Source organism: Parasteatoda tepidariorum, chromosome 8, assembly GCF_982258835.1.
Source record: "Parasteatoda tepidariorum strain Cologne lab strain chromosome 8, Ptep-v5.0, whole genome shotgun sequence".
Lineage (NCBI taxonomy): Eukaryota > Metazoa > Arthropoda > Arachnida > Araneae > Theridiidae > Parasteatoda > Parasteatoda tepidariorum.
Window position 1 is genome coordinate 108,059,800 of NC_141762.1, and position 25,679 is coordinate 108,085,478.

The 25,679-nt window shown below is 26.6% G+C and overlaps 1 protein-coding gene across 2 annotated transcripts in view; it reads left to right on the forward strand.

Moving 5' to 3' along the window:
* Nucleotides 1–25,679, forward strand: part of Cnx99A (Calnexin 99A) — an 84,982-nt gene that overhangs the window by 23,726 nt on the left and 35,577 nt on the right. For both annotated transcript variants that reach the window (XM_087149275.1, XM_087149274.1), the window contains 4 exons: nucleotides 5,154–5,304; nucleotides 7,994–8,123; nucleotides 11,425–11,503; nucleotides 13,582–13,656. In XM_087149275.1, coding sequence (XP_087005401.1) covers nucleotides 5,154–5,304; nucleotides 7,994–8,123; nucleotides 11,425–11,503; nucleotides 13,582–13,656 — 435 coding nt within the window. The remainder of the gene's footprint in view (nucleotides 1–5,153; nucleotides 5,305–7,993; nucleotides 8,124–11,424; nucleotides 11,504–13,581; nucleotides 13,657–25,679) is intronic.

Genomic DNA, 25,679 nt, shown 5'->3' on the forward strand with positions numbered 1-25,679 from the left:
CCTGTCATCTCTGGTGGAAGGCAACTGTCACACCACAAATACCCATCAGCTAGAAAGTTTTTGTTAGTCTAAAAAGTAAATGAACTTAAATGGGGCATATTTTACTCTCAGCCGATCCGGCGGCTTACTTGTACTGTATCCAAGGTTTCAAATCATGCTCTTCAATTTAATCTTGACTTTCTTTCCTAATAGGAATTTTCAAGATTTTTCAATTTTATATGGCTTCCATTGTTAGGTTTAAAGCAGAAGTGCTCTTGTATACTGTATAAAACTGTTTTTATAAGAGTTATTTTTTTACATTTGAAGTTTTTTTGTTGCATATAAAGATTTTTACTTGTTCAAAACATTTTTAATATTTCTAGTTAATATAAATTTTGTATAATTTTTAATAATATCAATATTAACATAATAAAATATTCTGACTAGGAGGTTACTTTAAATGTCTCTTCTTTGGAACATAATTTTTATATGGTTTTCTGTTCAGGAATTAAAATGTAAAGAAAAAAACAATTTATCAGATTTTTTTGTAGTTCATAGAAAGTTAAGCTAATAGAAATATAATTTTTTATTGAAATAAGTTTTTGTTGAATGAGTAATACAAACTCATTTAGTAGAATCACTTTTAGATTTGTTGAATAACTCAAAGCAAAGTGATTGCGTGTTTCATATGGCTTTATTAGGAATTCAATCCAGAAAATTTGACAGCTCATTGCATCACAAAGGAGCAGAAAAATAATAAAGAAACAATTCAACAATTTAGGTAAAGTGAACAAAAAAGAACAATAAACATTTGAATCAATAAACATTTCAACAATATAAAATTTTAAACATTAACATGAAAAAGGAAAGGTTATTGACAATTCATGAGAGCTTTTGCTTCCCAATACAATTTAGTGACATTCCCACTTTTCTGGGAGTTCCTATCTAGTCCCTTACACAATAAGAGGTGATCAGAGTTTAATACACCTGTGTCACAAATTGGGCATGCTTTGCTGGGAAGAATTTTAATGTTATATAAATGTTCTGATAAGCAATCGTGGCCTGTTTTAAGCCGAAAATGGGTTACTGCTTCCTTATGTGGTTGGTAACAGAGAAATTTTCAACTGTCTTGAATATTTTGCCTTTTGATTTTATAGTTAAATCATAAGTATTTATTTCGTTGAGTTTTTTCATAACATATTTTTTAAGAGTATCAGGTGTGACGGTTGTTATTTCTTGGGGCATAGTTGTTCCATTTTTTGCCAGATAATCTGCGTTCTCATTGCCTTCGATACCAATATGTGAAGGGATCCACTGTATGACTATAGTTTTATTCATTTCCTCGAGGAGGTTTATATCGAGCTGAATTTCGTTTAACAGCTTAGTTTTAAAACATTGGTTTTCTGTGATTGCTTGAATTGCAGAAATGGAGTCTACCAATAGAACCACCCTTAAGAACTCATTAGATCTTGTTTTTAGATTCTGTAATGCTAGATAAATTGCTTGGATCTCTGCATCGAAATTGGTCATATAATGACCTACGGGGGCGCTTTGGGAAAATAGTCTGCAAAGAACACCAGCTCCAGATCTATCTTGTATCTGAGATCCGTCGGTATATACATGTAGCCAGTCGCTTTCTGGGTATTTTTCGCAGATCATTTGCAACGCAGTTGCCCTCTGCTCTGCCTCGATACTGTCTTTTTTTCCTTACGTTCCCTACAGTCAAGTTATTTTCGATGTCTACATATTCAAGTGGGTTGATAATTTTATATGGGCTTTCCGTAGGAATGTTAGCATCGAGATCTTGAAGTGTATTTTGACATATTTCTACTGGTGAAACTTGAGTTTTGAGAGTACTGGGTTCCTGATTTAGAAACCACTCTGCTCTGTGTGAGGTCGACATTTTGATGTAACTTCCGACTGCCTGCTTTTGAATTTCGATGTTGGTTGGAAGTATACAGTTGCATTGCTGTGGTAGTTTTTACTGCTCCAACGATAACCCTAAGGGCTTTATTTTGCACCTTTTCTAGTTTGTCAATATTACTCTTTGCCGCAGAAATCAAGGCCTCAACTACCATATTTGATGATGGGTTTTGCATATGTGTTGTACGTTGTATTCAGGGTTGCTTGATTGCATCCCCATTTGGCTCCTGCAAGTCTTTTCATTATTGATATTCTGCCTTCTACTTTTTCTGCAGTGACTTTCACGTGATTGGTGAAGTTTAATTTGTTATCTAGTGAACAAATTAAACTTCATTGATTGCTGTCTTTAGTTTTCTACTCTATTCCTGCAATTTAAAAATCTCGCATTTTGGTTTGTATTCACGAGATTTTAAACTTATACGTCGCGATCCATATTCGTGTGATTTATAAATTACACATCATGATCAGTGTTTGTGGATATTTGTATTTTTTGGATATATTTAAAATAATTTGATAGTGCATGGAATGATGTTGAAACTTTTGTTTCTTTGAAGTTAAATTTACATAATCCCTAGAATAAACCTTTTTGAAAATGGCATATTTGAGTTTGCCTGATAAAGATTTTAACTTTGTAAATGCTCTTTTAAAGCATTATTGAATATTTTTAAATCCATGCTCTAATAACTCATGGGTTATTTGTTATTCAGTTTACTTAATTGTTCAGTTATTTTTTAATGCTTTTGTTTAAATTGGCATAGCATTGCTCCCATGAAACAATATTACTTTTAAGAATAAAATTTACTCATATAGACAGTTTTTTTTTTTACTAAATTAAATAATGTATTATCCTGTGTAAGTCATGGAAAGTTATTGGTAGAAGTCATGGATTTAAAAGCTGTAGATTTAGCAGATACCTTGTATGTATTGATTTCATCACTCTTGATTAAAAATACTAAGTTTATACATCTTAATAGCATAACTTTGGTGCCCTTATTCAAAACTTGAAAATGGCTTGGCACCAAATTCAATTGTGCATTCATTAGCCAGGGTTTTAGTCAAATTTGCCAAAAAAAATTTATCCGACACCATGATAAAGGTTTGAAAATTTAAACTGAGCCTAGCAAAAACAATTAAGGTATTCTTTAGTGGTCTGAATTCTTTTAAAATTTTGTTAAAGCTTCTCTAACATTCATATCTATTTCATAGCTGTCAACTGTTCTGAATTTTTAGGATTTGTTCCAAATTTTTAAATCAAATTTGAAAATCTGATATTTTTATAAAAAAAATTCACATTTTCATAAAATTGCAGTATATTTGTTTTTAAACCAATCCCTTATTCTGATTCCTTCTACTTTGGATTGCACTTTCTGATCAAGCTGTGGGGACCATATTTCCTAGATTGTGACTTCCCCCATATTTTTGCGGTCAGAAATGCGAAACTTTTTTTAAAAAAAGAATGTTTATTTAGAGAGAGTACGTTTTTGTGTCTGATTTTGCAACTTAAAATATAGTCTGCTCTTGTTTAGTAGCATATTTGAGGTCTCCCCCTCGAACCATCAAAGATAGAGTCCTAGAGTGTGAAGATCTGATCATTAGATCAAAAGTTATTCTGAGTGGTTAATTTTTTTTCCACTGTACATGAATATTTCCAATATTTATGAACTAATGTTAGTTTAAGTTATACTAATGTAGAATTAATTTGCTGATTATGCAAGCAATTACTATTTATAAAAAAAATAATAAATCTGTTTAAATGAGTTAATAATTTTTTCTTTCATTCAATTCAAGGATTTAATTAAACTACTTTATTCATTTATTTGGACTAATATACAGGCTATTTTTTTTCTCCTAAATTGTGTAACAGAATTTCAGCTTTTAAATTATCTGGTACATTTTTCTTTCGGAAAACTTTTTCAATCGATAGTAAAAAAATAACTAAAGGATTCAGCTTTATTGGGAATCCATGTGGTTAAAGTTTTTACACTTTTAATTAGACTTGCTGTTTCACGATTTAAGCTTTCTGACTTTAAGATTTGACTGAACGTTAATTCTTTCTGAATATTTGTTAGTTCCCCTTCTCTTACCAACTGCGTAAGGTTCAACTGTTCCAATTGTAATTTAGTTTGGCTTTCTGCAGCCGGCTCACGAAATGTCTCTGTTTCAGCTTTATCAAATTTTAGTTTTTCTATCTTGAGTTTCTTTTTTTTCTCTGGAATGTTTTGAATAAGATTATGAACGAACTCATTGTCACTTTTATAGCTATCATAAGTTTTGATTAGATTTCTGAGCTGTATGACTTTGGCACTCTGTGCAAAATTTAAACTGAATTATTCTTAATCCATCCTTTTTTAATGTTTTAATAATCATGCTCATTTTTACTCCAAGTACACTAAAGAAAAATGACAGAAACCCGATACGAATGCAAAAAAATAACAAATTCTACAATTTCATGTAAAGACCAATAATTCAAATGTGACACTAATAAAACAAAATACTCCCTACACAAAATTTTCCCCTTATATTAAACTCCTTCACATTTTGACTTGTAGTCTCACTAACATCCCAAATTATGACACCAAAAAATTTTCGGTGGCCGCTAATAAATACATATTTAACCAGGGTTGGCTTTTGGTTATAACCGGCAGAAGCTAAAAAAAACTTCTATATTATTTCTAGTAATTTCTTAATGACATTTTGTTTAAGTAAACTGAAAAATGTAACTGTAACAAACTTTTTAATTCATTCTTTGTAAATATATATTATTTTGTTTATATTAAATATAAAAAGTGCAGTGTATTAAATATTTATATGATGGCAATGTCTGCTAGTTCTGCTGGACTCGAGAGAATCTTCTCAAATTTCTCCTTCATGCATAGCAAATTGAGAAATTGTTTATGTTTAGAAACTGCATCAAAACTTGTCTTTTGTTATAGATTACTGCAGAGTGCAAACAATGTAATATTTGATTTTGAATGGTAATAATTTTGTAAATAAATTGTACTTCGCTTATCATTTAATTGTTTTTTCTATGAATTATCCATTCTATGTCAATCTCAGTACTTACTTTTATGTCATTTAGTGAATTTCTGCCACAAATGTGGCAAAAAAGGGTTTTAACCAGTTTCTACTAGTGGTTTTAACCACCTCGGCAGAAACTTGCCAACCTTGTCTATAACGAAACAAAACATTAATTTATAGAATGTCCTTGTAGATAATTATTTGTGCTTGAAAATTATTCTTACATTTTGTAGGTATGAAGTACGATTTCAGAATGGGCAAGAATGTGGTGGTGCTTATTTGAAACTCTTATCTCAAGATCCTAACATGGATTTGCGTAAATTTCATGATAAGACCCCTTATACACTCATGTTTGGTCCTGACAAGTGTGGAAATGATCATAAGGTATTTTTACTCTAATCTTATTTTAATTTTTGTCCTGTTTAATTTTATTTTATAACCGTCGTTGAACAACCGACCGAATTTTGGGTTTACGACAACCAGCCAGGGCTTGTGATTTTTTTCATTTATATCAGTTTTTTTTTTCTTCTTTTTTTTCTTTTTTATTTATTCAAACACATTGTAAGAACTTTGATGTATGACTAAAAAAACTTTAAATGTTTAATCAAAATTAAATTAATATTAAAACTATATTATAAGAATATTTTAGAAGCTCTAACTACCTAAAGCAATTTTTCATTATAATACATAGCTTTGAATGCATAGCAACCATTTTCAAACAAATGCATGAATGAAATTTAAAGACTAGATTATATAGAGAATTTAAAAAATATTTCAGGGGTCTGTCTAGGTTTTTCTGAGAGGTACATATTTTGTGAAAATTTAGACATAATTTGTGAAAATTAAAAATTATATTTAAAAATCAACACAAAAATATAAATTTATCGTTTATTACCGGATACAAAAATAAAATTTGAAGTAAAAGTATTTTATGAAACTGCCGTTTTTCCTAAAGTAGAATTTGTGAAGGTACTTCTACCGTTTGGCTTGGACAGACCCCTGTTCTTTAACTATTTTCTTTTCCCTGTTCTTCAACTAGCAAACATCAGTAGATTTAAATCAATGATTTTTAAAAAAAGAAACGATTTAAATCAAGCAGATTTAAATCGACAAACCCTACCACCAACGTTCAATTCCGTGGTCTCCTAGTTTTGAACCCCATCCAGAAGACAAGGAAACTCCTCCCTAGCAACAATTTTACCTTGGCTTCAGTATGGGTCCTATATAAACATCTACCTTGGGATGAATATTGGGATGCCTAGATTTTTTTTAATACTGCTCCTTATATAGGGCAAATATCACCCTATATATGGCAATATATTAGCTGAATAATGGATATAAAACATCGGGTAAATGTCACAACTCCATATCGAGCCGATATTGGTTGTAAAATAGCTGTAAGATATCAGACAATTCTATATAGGACCAATATCGGAAATTAACAACCCTTTGAATCAGGGTTTGTTGATTTAAATTGGCTTGATTTAAATCGTAATTTAAATCAAATGATTTTTCAAATGATTTATGATCTATATATATATATATATAATGATTTAAAAAGTAAAAAAAAAAATTTAAAATTATTGATACTTTTGTTATTTTTTTCTTAGTTTTAAATAAACTGCTGTTTAATAATTATAAATTAGTTTTAAAATTTATTATTGCTGCATTAATTAATTTTAGCTAACGAAATTACTTTCTTTCCTGATATGTGTTATATTCCAACACATTTAAAATTACATGTGTAAAAATCTTTTGATTCTTGAGAATGAAAGTACAGATTAAAGTAAACATTTATGTATATTTTCCTCATAATATATTTACAGTATATTTGACATCATCAGATTTTCTATAAAGAAATTATGTGAGAAAAAATTTCAATGAGTATATAGATTTTTTTAAAATTTTTTTAAGCTTAACTTATCTATCTTGATATATAGGATTAAAAATTAATATTTTAATATAAAATTATATAATTATTGGATATAAATATTATTAGATTTAAATATTTATTTTTTGATGAATCATAATCTGTTACATTTTGTCATTTTAAAAATCAAGAGGAAAAAAGAGAAATCACAATTTTAAATTAAAATTATTGTTTGATAATTGAAACTTTGTTTTAATAGTTAAAGTATACTTTAAATTTCAATCATGCATTTGTTTCAAAATGATTGCTATGCATTCAAAGCTATGTATTATAATGAAAAATTGTTTTAGGTAGTTAGAGCTTCTAAAATATTCTTATAATATAGTTTTAATATTACTTTAATTTTGATTAAACGTTTATTAAGTTTTTTTAGTCATAAATCAAAGTTCTTCCAGTGTATTAGAATAAAAAGCAAAAAAATCTGATTAAAATTTTTAAAAAAATCAGATTCAAATTTTTAAAAAATCTTTTTTTTTTCTTTCCTTAAATCACGAACTCTGCTTTAAATCTTTATTGAGGCAAGATTCATGAATATTGGTCCAATGAGAGCCCAAATTATTTTGCTGCTAGGGCTTTATCAAGTATTGAGTGAAATTTACCTTCATGGAAGTCTTTTGATCGAACTAGCCCACGTTTGCATTACATGGATAGGAAAACCTCCCACCATTTTTCCTGGCGGCAAGGGGACTCTTGCCATCTACCACTGAGAATATTTTACATCATCATCGTGGTCGGTCTGAGCTAGGTGTGGAATTCGCATCAACCAGCCATCGTGTCCAGTTTAATTGGGAGGGTTTTTTATACTGTAATGCATTGTTGGACAAAAAATTCTTTATTACATTTGATTGTTAAATAACCAATGAGTTATTCAATTATAGGTTAAGAATTCAGCCAGAAAGTTCAATCAAAGAATTAAAAATTGGCTGTATTTACTTGTCAGTTCATTGTTAATAATTAGATTATTAATAACAAATTCTGCTATAAGATTATTTTCATTCATTCTGTGTCACCATACTGATAATGGTGCTTTCAATATTACCATTATTTGATTGTTTAGTTTTTTTCTTCTCCTATCTTATTTTATTTCGTGATAATAAAATATATGTTGACTTAAATGTAATAATATTCATTCACTCATTTCAGTTGCATTTTATTTTTCGACACCGTAATCCTAAAAATGGAAGCTTTGAAGAGAAGCACTGGAAACGTACCGCAAATGTTCCGAAATTAGATGATGTTTTTAAGGATAAGAAACCTCATTTGTTTACATTGAGTGAGTTGTTCTTTCCTTTTTTCTGAAATATTTAATGTTTTATATTCATACCTGTCAAGGTCGTGTGTCTCTTAAGAAGACTCCTGTATTTTACAGCTATCTCCTGTTTACCTGTATGTTCTGAAAATTTTCTGTATTTGTTGAAGAAATTTTTTTTAAAAATTTGGCGATAAAATATCCACTAATGGCAAAAGATACTTCTCTTATTCCTCAACTTTTATAGATCATTACCGTAATCCTTGAGCTTAACTTGAGGATCATTCCCTGATTAAATATTTTCATAAAATTCTGAGCAGTCAACAATCATAAAGTTCGATCATTCGCTTTTACTCAAAAATTTGGCGATAAAATATCGACTAATTATTCTAAATTTCTTTAAATTTCTAAATATTATTTCCACACATAAAATTTACCGTTTTTTTTTTTACCATTTAAAAAATTTCTATGAATCATGCATTATGTTATAAAAAAATAAAAAAAGTCTGTATTGTCAGACATTTCATGAAAATACCTGAAAATATTTTTTTATTCAAAGAATTTCAAAATGATATAGAACAATTAAAGCTGAAAACTAAATTTAAATATCGTTTGATTTTGTCATTTAACTTGCTTGAGTCATTAAAAGATAACTAACATGCATTTTATTTATTGCATTGTACACATATTTAGACATAAATGTAATGTGCATATGTATATGTGTAATGCATGTACAATGTAGGTACATACATTCATGTATTGTACATGCATATATAGTACATATGGATATGCATACATGGATCATAGGTGCATTGTACATGCGTGGATACATTCATTGGACATATATACATTGCACCATATGCATAGATAGGGATAGCATGCATGTACACATGTATTAATGTATACATGTATGAAAGAATTAGGCCCAATATATTTATGCACATATGTACTGTATACGTACACACATATGCACATTATATGAGCATTATATGTTCATTTCATCATATGTACATTATATGAATATACATCTGTACGCTATATGTATATACATCTGTACAATATATGCATCTCAAATCTGTGTATGTACATACGTTATGCATGTCGAATGTATGCATGAATATATGTAAAATATAAATACGCCCAATGTACGTACAATCGTACGCAAGTGTATTATGCATATTTGGATACATACATTGAACATGAACATATTGTGTATATGTTCATAAATACATTGGACATGCATATCATGTACATGTATACATACATATATTGTACATACTACATATATACCTTTATTGTGCATGCATACACATATTATACTGTTCATAAATAAATTGCACATGCATGCATGGGACATACATTGTACATACAATGTATGTATGTTCGTACAAACAACAAGTGCTTGTATATACATGCGTACATGAACATATATATACATTTTACATACACAAATATTTGCATAAAATGCATATATTCATTGTGTATAAATGTACATGTCTACATCATTTGCACATACATACGTAATTATTATCTATATACATACGTACATACATTTTATACTTACAATATAGGTGTATGTACATGTGTGTGAAACTAAGCTGTCTGAACATATGCACTAGATAAAATCATATGTACATACATTTTAGTTACGTTCATTTGTACGTATACAAATACATACAAAATGCAGTACGTGTAAATACGTGCAAAATGTATCATTATAAAATACATTATACTATCTACTGTAAAATATAATCATTTATAAGAATAAGTCTTGTAATCGTGTATTTAGATTACATGTAATCATAATTACATGTCATTAAATTACATGTAATCAAATTACTTGTAATCATGATTACATGTAATCATATATTTTGATTACTTGTAATTGCAATTACTTGGAAACATGATTACAAGTAATTGATTACTGTAATCAAAATTGTAATCATGATTACAGCTGTAATCAAAAATTTTTGAAAGTTGTAATCATGATTACAAGTAATTGATTACTGTAATCGACTATGTAATCATGATTACAGCTGTAATCAAACTTTGTAATCACGATTACAAATAATTGATTACTGTAATCAAAATTGTAATCATGATTACAAGTAACTGATTACTGTAATCAAAAAATGTAATCGATTAAATTTTCGGCCAACTCTGCCATGGACCCAAGTGAAAAACTGCATATATGTACGATATAAAAATTACAAATTAAAAAAAAAAAATTGTTGAACTATTAGTATTTATTGAAATTATACCTTTTGTTTAAAATAAAATTTAAAAAAATTAATGACTAGGATGAACGTGATGAGATTTTAAGAGTGTATTTATGTCCGACTCAATGTTTTTAAGCACTAATTTCTAATCATTTATTTATTTATTATTTTCTTTTGTGATGAGGTTCATTACAGCACTGAAACTGAGAGAACAATATCCTCTTCCCAAGTTTTGTTTATACGGAAAAAGTTTTGCAACAAACGCAGTTTTACGATTTTAGTTTTGATTAAATTTAATTGGTCATCTTGTAATTTCAAATTAGCTTCGTTAAGTTTGGCAAATGTACTGAAAATACATTCGCTGCAGTTTGTGGTAAGTTAGCCAGAAAACCTCAGTATCTTTCTACCATTGCCGGAGCACCGTCAGTAGCTACAGAAATGATATTAGTCAAAGGTATAGCTTTTATTTCAGACAATAGCGTTTCACCTTTCGCATCGCTTTCCAAACATTTAGCAAATAACAATTCTTGGTAAACATTTTTATTCTTTTATGAATCTTACATAAGCTAAAAGTAAAAGCTTTGTTTCCTGGATAAGTGGACTCTTCAAGCTGTATAGAAAATTCAGATATTTTTAAGTACTCGCATAAGGAATTTTCTACGCACTGAGATATTTTGCCAATCCTTCTTTGTACATTACTATTACTTTGTGGAGTTCTTTTTACAATGTCAAAAGCTGATTTGTGCAACCCGGTGAGTATTATCTCACTTACAGCTAGTAAAATAAGTTCTTCAATAGTGTGAGGCTTTCCGGACCTTGGAATCATGTAATGTATAGAAACGTGCGAAACTATGAGAAACATGCAATCCATCGCCACCTCGCTTAGATGTTGTCCCTATGAGTTATTGCAGTGTTTTCAGATATTTTTCTTTGACTGTTTGAAAAATAGTTAAACCCTTATGTGAATGTCACATGTTTTCGAACAAATAATTTTTGTATGACGTTCTCATCAATTAATGATCTTTTACTTTGTTATTCAGTGATTATACATCTTTGCACAATTTATACAAAACCAAAAGTTAAATAGATTCTTTTTTTTATTGCAGTTATCAATCCTGACAGTAAGTTTGAAGTTCTTGTAGACAAGCAAAGTATTCAAAAAGGAAGTCTACTTGAAGACTTTAAGTAAGTTTTTAACCAGATTTAAATATATTTTTTTATTGTCTATTTAAATTCAAAGATTTTTCATTGTTAAAAATAGAAATTAAGTTACTGTATATCCTATGTATACCAGTGTTCTCCCTAACTGTTTTTAAAAGGGCGGCCCTCCCTGCTTGCACCTATCCCTTAAAAACGCTGCCTTTTTTTAGTTCATATTGCATTTTGAAAAAAATTATTTCACTGTTTATGTTATAATTACACACTGGTAAAATTATCTGTGTTAATAGGTTTAATTCTGATTACTATTACAACTATTTACTTTGCTAAGATTATTCTCAACTAATTATATTTTTATAAGTATCTTTTTCTGGCTTGGGATATTAATAAATTTTTTAAGTGATTTTAAGATTATTTTTGGAATAAATACCTTTAAATAATAAGCTGTGTAGAATGAATAAATACTAAGATGAAAAAATAATAAGATGTGTAGAATGTCTTCTCAAAAGGCAAGTAGATAGTATAAATCTCATGCATAGAGAGATGTTAAAAAAAAGTCTTAGACAAAGCGTTGAAAGTACGGTCATCCTGGTAAAAAAAAAAAAATTTAAAAGGACAATAAACAGGAGTCTGTTTAGAAAAAACCAGGCATTAAAGTTTTCAGCTTTTACTCTGAATTCAGCTTTTTTCAAAGCTTTTTAAGCTCCATACATTTATTAATTTCATAATGTTTGATTGCATTTATGTAGAATTCAGCTTTTTTTGCTAACTGATACTTTCATCCCTGAAAAAACACAAAATAATTTTTCTTTTAATCAAACCTTTCACAAATTTGTTTATCTTCATTATTGTTTTCTTAATCGGATAAACCCCTCCGGGGGGGAGGGGGGGACTGTTTGAGACAAACTAAGTTTCCCTAAGTTTTAATTCCAAAAGTAGTATTTTAGAAATATTTCTATTTTTACAAATATTGTGTGCGCATTCTTATTAATATTAAATTATATATTTTTTTAAAATTAATAACTGATCAATTTATATTTATTCATAATATTAATTAATAGAATATTATGTGAATAAAAAATTATTTTCTGGCAATTTTTTAAATAAAATATAATAAATTTAAAAATTGTTAAAGTTTACTTAATGCGTAACACATTAAAAGTGATACATTACTAAGTTGTGTTATTTAAAATGTGTAAATTGAAATTATTAAAAATGTAAGTGATTTTGTTTCCATTATTCGTCCAAAATGAATATTCTGTGTTGAGCAGTATAGGGTAAGTACCAAATATTTGTATGTTGCATCTCTAATTTAGTAGCAGCAATTGTTGAGCAGAATTTTGTATCTATTTACAATTTAAAAACTTGAAAAGGTTTTTAGAAATTTTTGCAATAACAGGACCCTGTTTGTAAGATGTGACTTAACACTTATTTTATATTCACAAAATATCTGGACAGACCCCTGATAAAGGAAACTTGACTACAATTTCTTAGCAATATATTTGAAATATGAACTAATAAAATCGATCTTCCAATTTTAAAGATTAAATTCTACTTAAGTTGGATAAGCAAAAGAGTAAACTTGAGGAATCATTCAAACGTTGGCAAATTTATGGAAGGTGTAATGTGACATTACAGGGGTCAGCTTATAACACTGTAGTATACGGCGTCATATTTAAATTCCTATATCTCTATTGAAACCTATTTATTATACTATCTATTGCGGAATAATAATTAAACAGCCTACTTTCATTATTATATCTTTTTTTCCTTACAATGTTGTTACGTTGTGGGGTAAAAGTAAGATATTTTAGGAAAAGTGCCATATAATGATGAGAATTATAAAATCATTAGAGTTAATTATTTGCATATTTATTTAATGCTTCTACAAGCTCCAATTTTTTTATACCGTTGAAAGATCCTTTATAAATTTATGGTTAGGTTAATTTGGATGAATTAAAATGCTCTGCTACTATTAAATTGTTCTATGTAAAAAAATGTAAGTCATCTATTTTTATTTAGTTTTATGCTAGTGATTAATTTAGCAGTTTAAAAATATAGTTAGTGGTTTTCTTTAGTAAAAAGACATTGATTATTGATTCCAGCCCCCCTGTAAACCCTGAAGCTGAAATTGATGATCCGAATGATTCAAAACCATCTGACTGGGATGAACGAGAAAAGTAAGTATAAATCAAATAGCTCTTGATTTGAAATGAAAATTTGATAAATGATATCTTGTTCCTGTTTACCCATATATTTTCAAATTTCTCCATTGAATAATTTTTTTTTTTTGTAAATTTTTGGCAATAAAATATTAAAAAGTATTTCTCTTATTTCTCCACGGATAGTGCTATTGCTAATGCTGCAGTATGTTGAATGTTAATGGTTAAAGTAAGGTCAATATAGCCTGGTAGGGCACTGGACCCATGTCCAAGAGGTGTTAGGCAGGGTTTGTCAAGCTGATTAAATCGTGATTTAAATCAAATGATTTTTTTAAAAAAATCATTGATTTAAATCAAAAAAAAAATTTTATATATATTGTTTATAAAAGCTAAAAAAAACAGTGCTTTAAATTATTGATACTTTTATTATTTTCTTTTCTTAGTTTCAAAATTTATTTTAAATAAATTGTTGCATTAATTAATTTTAGTTAACGAAATTTCTTTCATTCTTGATGTGAGTTAAGTTCCAACAAATTTGAAATTGCATTTTTAAAATTCTTTTGATTCTTGAGATTGAAAGTACAGATTAAAGTAATTATTAAACATGAATTTTTTCAAAAAATAATGTAAATATTGTTAATTAAAACTCTACCCTTTGAAAGAAAAAGCGTGGAATTGAAATCTACATTATATTTTATTGGTGGAAAATGTATATTTCTGAAGCTTGAGGTTATATTAAAAGAAGTTACCCTAATTTGCCAAAAAAATGAAGAAAAAAAAAGGCCAATAAATTCAGATACTTTTTTCCTGATATAGTGTCATTCTTCCCTTTCAAACTCTATTTAAAGCCGTAGGGTTATTGACTGGTATTTTTTTCTCATAATATGTTTGCAGTATCTTTGACATCTGATTTTCTATAAAGAAATTTTGTGAAAAAAAATTTCTATGAGTACATAGATTTAAAAAAAAAAAAATTTATCTTAACTTATCTATTTTGATATAGAATTAAAAATGAATATTATAATATAAAAATATGTAAATTAAATATTTATTTATTTTTTGATGAATGACTACATTTATAAACACAATCTGTTACATTTATTTTGTCATTTTAAAAATCAAGAGAAGAAAAAAGAAATTTTAAATTAAAGTTATGGTTTGCTAATTGAAACTTTGTTTTAATACTTAAAGTACAGGGGTCTATCCAAGTGAAATTTACTACCATTTACCGGTACCTTCACAAATTTAACTTTAGGTAAAACGGTAGAATTATTTCACAAAATACTTTTTTCTTAAAATGTTATTTTTGTCTAGTAAGAAACAATAAATCCAAATTTTTAACATATTTGTGTTGATTTTTTAGTATAATTTTTAATTTTCAAAAATTATGTCTAAATTTTCACAAAATAGTTATCTCTCAGAAAAACCTAGACAGACCCATAAAATATTCTTTAAATTCTCTATTTCAACTAGTCTTTAACTTTCAATCACGCTTTTGTTTCAAAATGGTTGCTATGCATTCAATGCTATGTATTATAATGAAAAATTATTTTAGTAAGTTAAAATATTGTTCTAAATTTTGTTATAATATAGTTTTAATAGTAGTATATAGGGGGGGGGGGCTACAGGACACTTTTGCCCTTCCCTATATACTACTATTAATTTCCTATTTTTTATATTAAAAAAATTTAAAATAGACCTATATTTTACATTTTTATATGAAATATCAGTATATTTAAAAATTCTTATTTTTATATTAATAGTTTTTATTTTATTAATAATCCTGTACCTTATTGAAAATATCGTTTTTTATTTTACATGTAATTCATAATCGTAATATTTATTTTTACCTTTAAAATCAAAAATATATTTTCCACTATTAATTTTTCTTATAGCTTTATCAGATAATTCACCATGACATTTCGAGAGATAAAAATCTTTCTCATCATTGTCTACTTCTAATCTAGCTATAATAGAGTCACCGTATTTTGTATTTATTTTTCTCAATGATATTAAATTATATTTACCTATCTCGAGTTCATTTAATTTGTATGTTTCAGGAAATCGTTTGAGGTCATTAAATTCTTCCATTTATTTAAGAACATTTTTTGTAATATAATTTCTATAATACATACACTTGTATAACGAACATCCAGGTCCTAAAATTTTAGTACATTTAGGTACATCAATGTCAATAGATGGTATATTCAATTCATCTAATATCTCTTTTTCTAAAATACCTCCTTTATAAGCAAATGTACCACCATATAGTTGATATAGGTTATTTATATAATTTTTTACATCTAGATGATTTATCCATAAACTATTCTTATTTCTATTAAATCTTAATCCGTGTACTTCTGAAGTACATTTACGTACAATCTTCAATTCTTGATCATTCAATTCACAATTAGGTGTAAATACGCCAATATATTCACCGATTGGTAAATTTAAATGAACCCATCCTATCTCTCTTACAATCTTACGACTGGGGAAAATAAATCCCTGAATGTTTAGGATGACTGTAATCTTATCCATTTATTAAGAAACATTTTTTTAAAAGCCAAAAGGTACAGTATCATAATTATCTAAAAGTCTACGTTTATCGTATCCAAAGGTATAACGTTTATTTGTTTTAATACTTGAAATATTCCTATCTTTTTCGATTTTAAACTGATTGATTTCTACATCTAAACAATCTGTTTCACCTGTTATTATTTTAGTCCTATTATCAAAGTCTAATATGGTTTCACTCTGATAAGACATTTTAAATCCTTTTACTTTTCCATGTACCGATTTATCATTTAATTTATACCCATAATCTTTAGAGGCTCCAGCTATCCAAGATGTAATATATTTATCATTTCCCAATTCATCAGTCCATTCTCCTAACATACATCCCGTTTCAATTTTATTGGTTCCGTCGTCTATATATACTATACTATCTGTATCATAATAAAGTACTTTATCTCCTAATTTATCTAACATTTCATATAATCTAATTCTGGCAGAACTAGTTGTAAAAGCAGCTATATATATATTAGTATTGAAGTTATTTTTTTCAAATTTATCTTTCATTTTATAACTCATTTCCACACAATCGTCATTTAAAAAATTCATATTCAAATCTTTAATAGTATCATTTAGAATAATTCTATAAAAATCTTCAATTTCCATCACATATTCAGTTTGTTTCGTATTATTTCTTTGACCAAACTTACCCCATAAAGAATTTAAACATATTTTAGCTATGAATCTCAAACCTGGATTTTCTTCAATTTTATCTAAATTAATACTTAATTTTTCCTTAACTACTTTTCTATACTCTTCTTCATTTTTGAAATTATTTTTCCACTTGTCACATGTTTCTAATTTTATTTTTAAAAACGTCTTGACGTATTCTTTAAACAGTTCATTCGTTTTATTTTCGAAATGCCACACTTCATAAATATTCAATATTTTATATCCTTTTTTAATAGCTAATCTGATCTCTTCAGTAGTCCAAGAGTCCAAGTTCCGATTATACATCTATCGCTATCATCGTGTTTACATTCTGAATTTCTTATCTCGTAACAAATTTCACATTTCTTTTTTTCTAAAGTGGTTTTGAAATGATTACATTTTATTGTTTCAGAACAAGTTCTACATAATGAAAATATTAATTTTTCTTCTTTATAAGGTAATACTGGATGATATAATTTTCTAGGTGGAAGTACTTTACATTTTATTAATCCATACCAATTTTCATCGTATTTTTTAGGATTAAATATTTTGATTGGATGACCTTCTGGATAGTTATCAAAATAATTTACAGTAGGATATAAAGAACATACGTCAATATATCTACCTTTTTCATTACTTTTCATTTCATATTTTAATTTGGTAGGTTCACATCTTCCACCATAAAAAGCATCTCTAGGATTTAAAGGTTCTATAAAATCTCTCTTCCATTCTTTTTTCATGTAATTTTTCATATCCTTATTATTATCAAAATCACACTCCCAGATATTTACCAATTCATAACCTGCTTCAATTATATTTTTATTGATCTTCTTAGTTCGTTTATATAAATCTTCCATGAGCAATTGATTAACAGTGTTTACTTGTGTTCTAGTGAAACATTTGTTACATCCATGCCAGAAACATCCATTAAATTGAAATACTGTATTTTTATAAAATCCATCTACCTTATAACATTTTTCACCTAATTGTAATTTTTTCTCTCCTCCATTCAAAGCATGGCGTATATTAATATTTTCCTTTTTTGATATGTAATCTAACCAAGCTATTGATTTTTTACTGTACTGATCTTTTTGAATGACAATTTCATCAATAGCTATTGTGTTTTCTTTCAAGAATTTATCTCTGTAAATGGCCATACATAGACCAGCTAAAGTTACATATTTAAACGGATCTACATTCACAGTTTCTAAGAATAATCTTCTTAATTCTAAACAACCTTTTCTTAAAATATCTACATCAGATCTACAGTATTTTATAAATTCCTTTTGGAAATCAAAGGTTTCATGTTTAATGGAATCATACCATTTATCAAATTTTTTCCTGTCTTCATTAACCATATAATTATATCCATAGTAATATTTATCTGGATATTTACCAATATAATTTTGATTCTTTTGTTTGTTGAATAAATGAGGAAAATAACCCTTGGCCAGTTCATTTAAACCAAATGTTTTAGGAAATTTTTTAAGTGGACACATTGTAAAATTAATAGAATCAATAAACTTTATATCATACTCATTAGCTTTCATATATGCTAACTTATTTCCTTGATAAATTGTGAATATTTTTATATGTTTTTTAAAACAATACTTAGCTAAAAATTGAAAATCAAATCCTTTTCCATAATGAGCTATAACTGTATATTCTTCGTGTTCCTCACTAAATAACCATTCACAAAAATCGTTTTCATTTTTAAATTCTGTTTCGTTTCCATGAAAATCATGACATATAACTAGATTCACTTCATGAATTCCTGTATCTTGTTGGGTTTCAACATCAAAAAATAAGTATTTTTCTGTATAATCATATTTACATTTTTTACACCATTTTTTTTTAATTATATTTATTTTTTACACAATTATTTTCACATACACCTCCTTTGCTTTTTTCATATTTCATGAAACACTCATGACCTTTTATAACCCATTTCCAACAATTATTACAACGATATTCACCACATATATGTTCATCAGGGTCTCTGTCCTCTCTATTAATATTTCTTTTACATTTTAAACATTTCCGTAAAACTTTACAAACACTAGGTATCTCTGAAAATTCTTTTTTATGATTATTATAACAACCTTTTCCTTTAAATTTACGGTTACATTTTTTACAAAATATTTCCTCTCCTTCACAATCAGATTCTTTAACAAAACACCTATCACATTTTAAAGGGCATTTATGTTGATTTGAACGTTTATAACCCACTTTACAATAATTACAATAATTATTCTTACCTAAAAATCCTGTCATTGATGTAATGACATCGAAATGATTTCTATTCTTATATATAAAAATACATGTTGATTTATAATCACCATTATATATAATTTCATTACCATTTTCTCTGCAAACTATATTGATCTGAATGTCTAAAAAATTTTCAAATATTTTAACTTCTTCTAAACTACACACTTCTAAAGGAATTTTACAAATATCATGTAATTTTATAGCTAATGTTTTTTGTAAAACACGACCTTTTTTAATATAAATTATTTCATTACTTGATAATTTTTCAGTACATAATTTATCACTTAACAGTTTAGGATTTTGGATAGCTAAAGCTGTTACAATTGATCTAGCCAAACATATATTATCATCATTTTTTATTTGACAAATACTTTTCTTTTTTGCTGGATCTGTTTCAGAATACATTTTTAAAGCCTTGTGTCTACCACCATGAGGTAATTCGATGACATTAAAATCAAATATACACTCTGTTATATCGAGTTCTTTATATTCAATTTGGTTGGATAATTTATCAATGTATTCATTAAAAGCAGTTTTAGTTGACATCATTTTATCATGAAAAGGTACATTTAATTTAGGATTATGTATAATTACATCTACTTTTCCTATAATATTTCCAATAGCCCTTTTAAACATATTTCTTAAAATATTATAATATTGTTCAGGTAAAATTTTAGATCCTACCACTCTATATTGTTCTCTATAAACTTTATATTTTTCAATATATTGACCTCTGAATTCAATAATTTTATAATCTGGTTTAAAGAAATTTTTAAGATTTACCTCTACTTTTACCTTATCTTTTATTTTTTGAGGCCTATACAAAGTATTTAAATTAGTTTCAGTTAAAATAATTTTTTCTACTTTTGGTATAAATTGACCATCTTTATATTTTAAATTATAAGAATCAAATAAATTCTTGATTCTCTTTCTTCTTTCTGGATGATTTATAAATATTTTCCTCTTACAATCTAAATAGTTAGTAGCATCTAATCCTAAATAATCTGATAAAACAGATTTATAATTTCCTGTACTTTTGATATAAGAAACTACTGATTCAATAATATTTGATTTTAATCTCTTATCAGTCAGGACAGGAATTTTAAGTTTAGTTATCAATTCTCTTAGTTTTTTAATACTGAAAGTTGAGAGTACATTACTCAAGTGTTTGAACTCCTTTGTCATGTTACTCATTTATAAGGAAGAAAATTTATAAATACTTTTATAAAAAGGAGTTCATACGTTTTATATGAAAATTACTTCTAAAATGTCTTTGTTTATGTGAATAAGTATAATTTTTACCACAATCGCATTCATAATATATATATTTTCTTTTAAGATCACAATCTATACATCTTTTAAATAAATATTTTTTATATTTGTAAAATTCGTCAGCTGATTTCAAAGTCTTACAATCGCAACAAAATTTATCTTCCATTTATTAAATGGAGTTTTTATAAATACTTTTCTGTCTCTTTAAGAAACGAATTCCAAATTTCATCATAAATGTTTTGTTTTTTCGGACTACCTAACTTAATATTATTAGGAATATTATAATAATCACATATCTTTTTCATAAAATATTTATAATTTAAACTCTTTTTAAAATACATATAATCTAAAAATTTTAAAAACATTTCATCTGCTTCAACTGTAAAAATCAAGTTCAATTTTCTTTTTAACTTTTTAAAAAAACTAATTCTCGAATTGTATCTCTGTTTTAAATATTGGTCAAAGTCTTTCGTATCATAATAATATTTTTCTTCTTCCTTATCAAATGTAATTTTTAAATTTGAATGGCTATTCCTTTTAATCTGATTAAATATTTCGAAATAATGACTTTCCATTTATTTACATAATAATAATTAAAACACTTTCCTCTCTGACCTTATCAGCGGGAGGAAAATCGAAGAAACTTTTTTCATGCCACTTTGCGATAAAAATTGACCGCTTCGTTGGATTCTAACCGGAGAGTGGTGTGATTTTTTTTATCTGATAATAATCTTCTTTATAAGCTCTTTAGTTACGAAAAAAATGGCAGGTCAAAGTTGTGCAGGATATTCTTACTGAAACTACTGGTTCTTCTTTAAAAGATATTTACTGATAAAATTTTACATTAATAATTGAAAAAATAACATATGAAATTAGAGATTATAAATGGATATAGATAATAAAATTAATTTAAAAATGTTTCGTAATAAAATTACTTCTTTAAAAGATATTTGTTATGAGCAAATTAAAGATAGTTATTATTATGGATTGTTTGGAGATTTTAAATTAATAATAAAAAGTGGTTAGAAAATAAAGAATCTAAAGAGTTAATTTTATATTCATTATTTTATGAAATTAAAGGTAGAAGAATTAAAATATAATGGGACTTATGTTTCTAAGGATTTAATTACAATGTTGGATTTCACCTGAATTTTCTAAAAAAGTAAACGATGTTGTAATTAATTATTATGCTAATAAATTTAATGATAATGATAAACTTCAAAAGAAATTAGATATAATAAAAATTAAAATGAATGACTTAAAAATAAAAAATGAAAAACATCTCAACCTCATGTTTACAATAATAGAAAAGAATAAAAATGATTCTGATTATCATTATTATGTTATTAGAGGTTTATATAATAAAACTATACGAGATTTAAAATTTAGATAAAAAAAGCTCATGAAATTCAATATAATCCGAATGCTATTAATTTATTTAACAGAATAAAAGAAAATATTATACTAAATTTAATCATTTAAAATTAAAAGATTATGATATGGAGAGATTTAAAAATGATATAATTCAATTGATTCCTAAATTAGAATAATATTTTTTTCATCTATCCAACTATTAAATTCTTCAGGGTAACCTAGCCACTTTACGAATAACTTATTATCTTTTCTTTTTATTATTTTCTCAATCTTATATGTTTCATTTTTCTTATTATATTTTACTAATTCTTTTTCATAATAAGTTCCTTTAATTTCTTCACCATTTAAATCTTTCACTCTATAAGTTATAGGATCTGTTTTCAATATTTCAGATATTATAAAAATTTCTTCTGTAAATGTAGGATGATAACCTCTGGTAAATGTTTCTTTATATTTTGAAATTCTAACTTTATCGCCTATTTTAAACTTTGGTTTCTTTATTTCTTTATTAGAAAATAAATTATTGTATACGATACTTTCATTTTCTGTTCGACTGGCTTGTGAGGGTGTCATTTTAATAGATCGATGATAAGAATTATTATAATTATAAACTAATTTATCTAGTACTTCTAAGTATTTATTTGTATTATTTGCTGCCATATATTTTCTTATTTTTCCATTAATTGTTTGATTAAATCTTTCAACAATAGAACATTTTATTTCAACATTTTCAGTAGTAAACCAGTGAATATTATTATCTTTGAATAATTTTTGAGTATCTTTATTTATAAATTCCGTACCTTTATCCGTTTGTAGTTTCTCTGGAATTCGTTCTTTAAATATTAACTTGAAAGCATTTGATACTTCTTCGCCTGTTTTTCTTTTTATTGGAATAGCCCAAGTATATTTACTAAACATATCAATAACTGTTAAAATATAATTAACTCCACTATTATATTTACTAAATGGTTTTATAAATAATAAATCGGCTTGCCATTGATCATCAATATGTGAAACGTAACATCTCCTTCTTCTAAATTTACGAATAATTGGTTTATGTCTAGTATAAACATCTTGTTCATGTAAAAAATCTGTAATTTGTTTTTGAGATAAACCTGTTTTTCTTTTTAATTCATTGATACCACAATAACCTTTTTCGGGATCATAATAAACTGTTTTTATGACCCCGTTTTCTTTAAAAAAGTACTTTTTTTAGATCCACAAACTTCACATATACCTTTCCTCGTCAATCTTCCATTTTTAGAAGTTTCTTCATATACATCTTTAGTATTAGTAAAATTTTTACATTTTAAACAATAAATCATACCCATACCAAATGTTCTTTTGGCTTTGATAATAGGTTTAACAATTCCTCTTTCTATTCTTTCCCTGATTGTAGGATTTGGAATTGTATTTAACTCTTCTATCATATTTTTATCACATACATCATTTCTAGTTTTAGTATCTTTATTTTTAAGGTAACAAACATCATGTTTATATGCTATTTCATCTACTCTGTTAATAGGCTTACTCCATTCTTTATATGTTAAATCATCGTTTAATCTTTTCTTTCCATGTAATAATTGTGTTCCAGGTCCTGTAAATTGATGTCCTGGTAAATGCATTTCAAAGGGTAAATTATTAATTGTTGAATTGATAAAGCCAGATCCTTTTTGACCACATTCTTTACAACAAAACTTGAACTTTCCGTCTTTACTTAATTTTCCAACTTTGAATATATTACTTTTACACGTCATTTATAGGTAATAAAAAATTATATGTATTTGTAGCCATTCAATTGAGTTTTTTTAACGTATTTCTCTAAAGGAAAATATTTCAAACTTTGAATAAATTCAGCCTCTTTTTTATGAATTTCTTCTTCAGTTAATGTATTAGCTTTAAACAAATTCAGTAGTTGTTTATAAAATTTGTAAGTATATTTATATTCTTCTTTTCTTTCGGATATATTTAAAGATCTGTCAACCACTTCAATAACACCAGCTCCTAAACTCAAAGCTGATAAAGGGATTAAAATAAAACCAGATAAGCCAGACGCACTAAATAAAAACTTACTCATAGATAGTGCGATACTAATCTTTTGATAGTAATTATAACTTTTTCTGTGAATAAAAATTCTTTTCTCTAAATATTCTTCCATTTATATATACATAAATTCTTTATTTCGGTACCTCATATTAGGATTGACTAAATCTAAAACTAAAAAATCATATGGTTTTTTGATACAGTTCTTATACATTTTATTAAATTCTTCTTTTGTTAATTGACCATCTATTTCTCGTATTATTTGTTTAATTTCTTTTTGTTTCATATCGAAAAATATAAAATAATCGCTGTTACTTCTGATGGTTATAGGTATTTTATAATAGTACTGACTTATATAGATAAGGGATATATTTTTCTTTCTTCCTCGTATAAAAAATTCTTCTATAGATTGTTGATCTTTTTCACATATACAATCATCAAATACAACTAAATTCATATAGGAAATTTCCAAGTCATCTACGGTAATAAAATCATCTAGTTTGGAAGAAAACAAAACTTGATCTTTTTTAAATTTTTTATATTCTTTCAAAACTTCTTTTTTATTCTTTAAGCCTTTACATTTTTGAATATCTTCTAATTCTACATCTGTAAATTGAATGTATTTTTCTTGTAATTTTTCATACTTAGATTCAAATATGTCTTTTGCACACATGTAAAGTCTATCAAAGTGTAAATAGTCATAAATTAAATTGATTAATAAGTTCGATTTTCCACTGTTGGAAGCACCATTTATGATTAATCTAAAGGGATGTATAGGCAATAGAGGATGTTGATTTGGATCTTTAAATTCATCCGGTTCATTATAGTCTTTAATTACAATTTTAGAATACATTTATTAATTAAAAAATAATCTACTGCGAGTAAAAAATAATCTACTACGAGTAAAAACTATTATTAAAATAAAAATATTTTTTTTTAAATAATTTATTCTTTTAATGGTTCATATAGCGGTACTCGTGTATTATGACAAATTTCCGCAAGAAGTATACAAACTATCTTTTCTTTGTTTGAATTATAAAATTCTTCTGGTAATATATTACTTTTATTTTTTATTAAAAGACAGAAATCTATTTTAGAAACAAATTCTATTACAAAGTCTTTATCAATATCTTGATATTGTATAATATAATCCCAATTTACATAATCTTGAAATTTTCTTATAAGGTCCATTGATAATTTTTGATATCTAGATACAACATTCATATTTAAACGGTCATTATAATTTTCTATAAATCTTAAATCCAATTTTTGGAATCTTGATATTTCATACCAAGTCACTTTATCTAAATGTCTCTCAATAAAACGGATAGATAAGGTTTGGTATCTACATATTTTTTCCCAATCTACATCAGAGGCATGTTTTTCAATAAAAGGTTCATTGAGTTTTTGATATTGAGAAATAATATACCAATCATTTGGCTGCACATATCGTTCGATTAAAACTTCAGATAATTCAGAAAATTGAAACACATATTCCCATTTTAAATAATCTGCTAAACTTATAATTACATCTTCTGAAAGTTTCTTTCTAGAAAAGTCGTTCCAATTAATTTCATTGGCCATTTATTAAGAAGAAAAATTTATCTTTTCAATATGTAAATAAGGCTTTAATTTACAGCCTCCTCCTGTTAGCACTGATAATGTTAAAACTTCATTTAACTTTCCGTACGCAAACATAGTTATCGCATCTTCATTAACATTTATCTCTTTATCAAGAAGTACTTCTTTCACTTTTTCTAAACGTATTTTTGGCTTTTCATTCATTTTGTCACAGGCTAAAAAAATTGTAATTTTCATATACATGTTTTGTGATAATTTTAAGTTTGAATCTAAAAGTT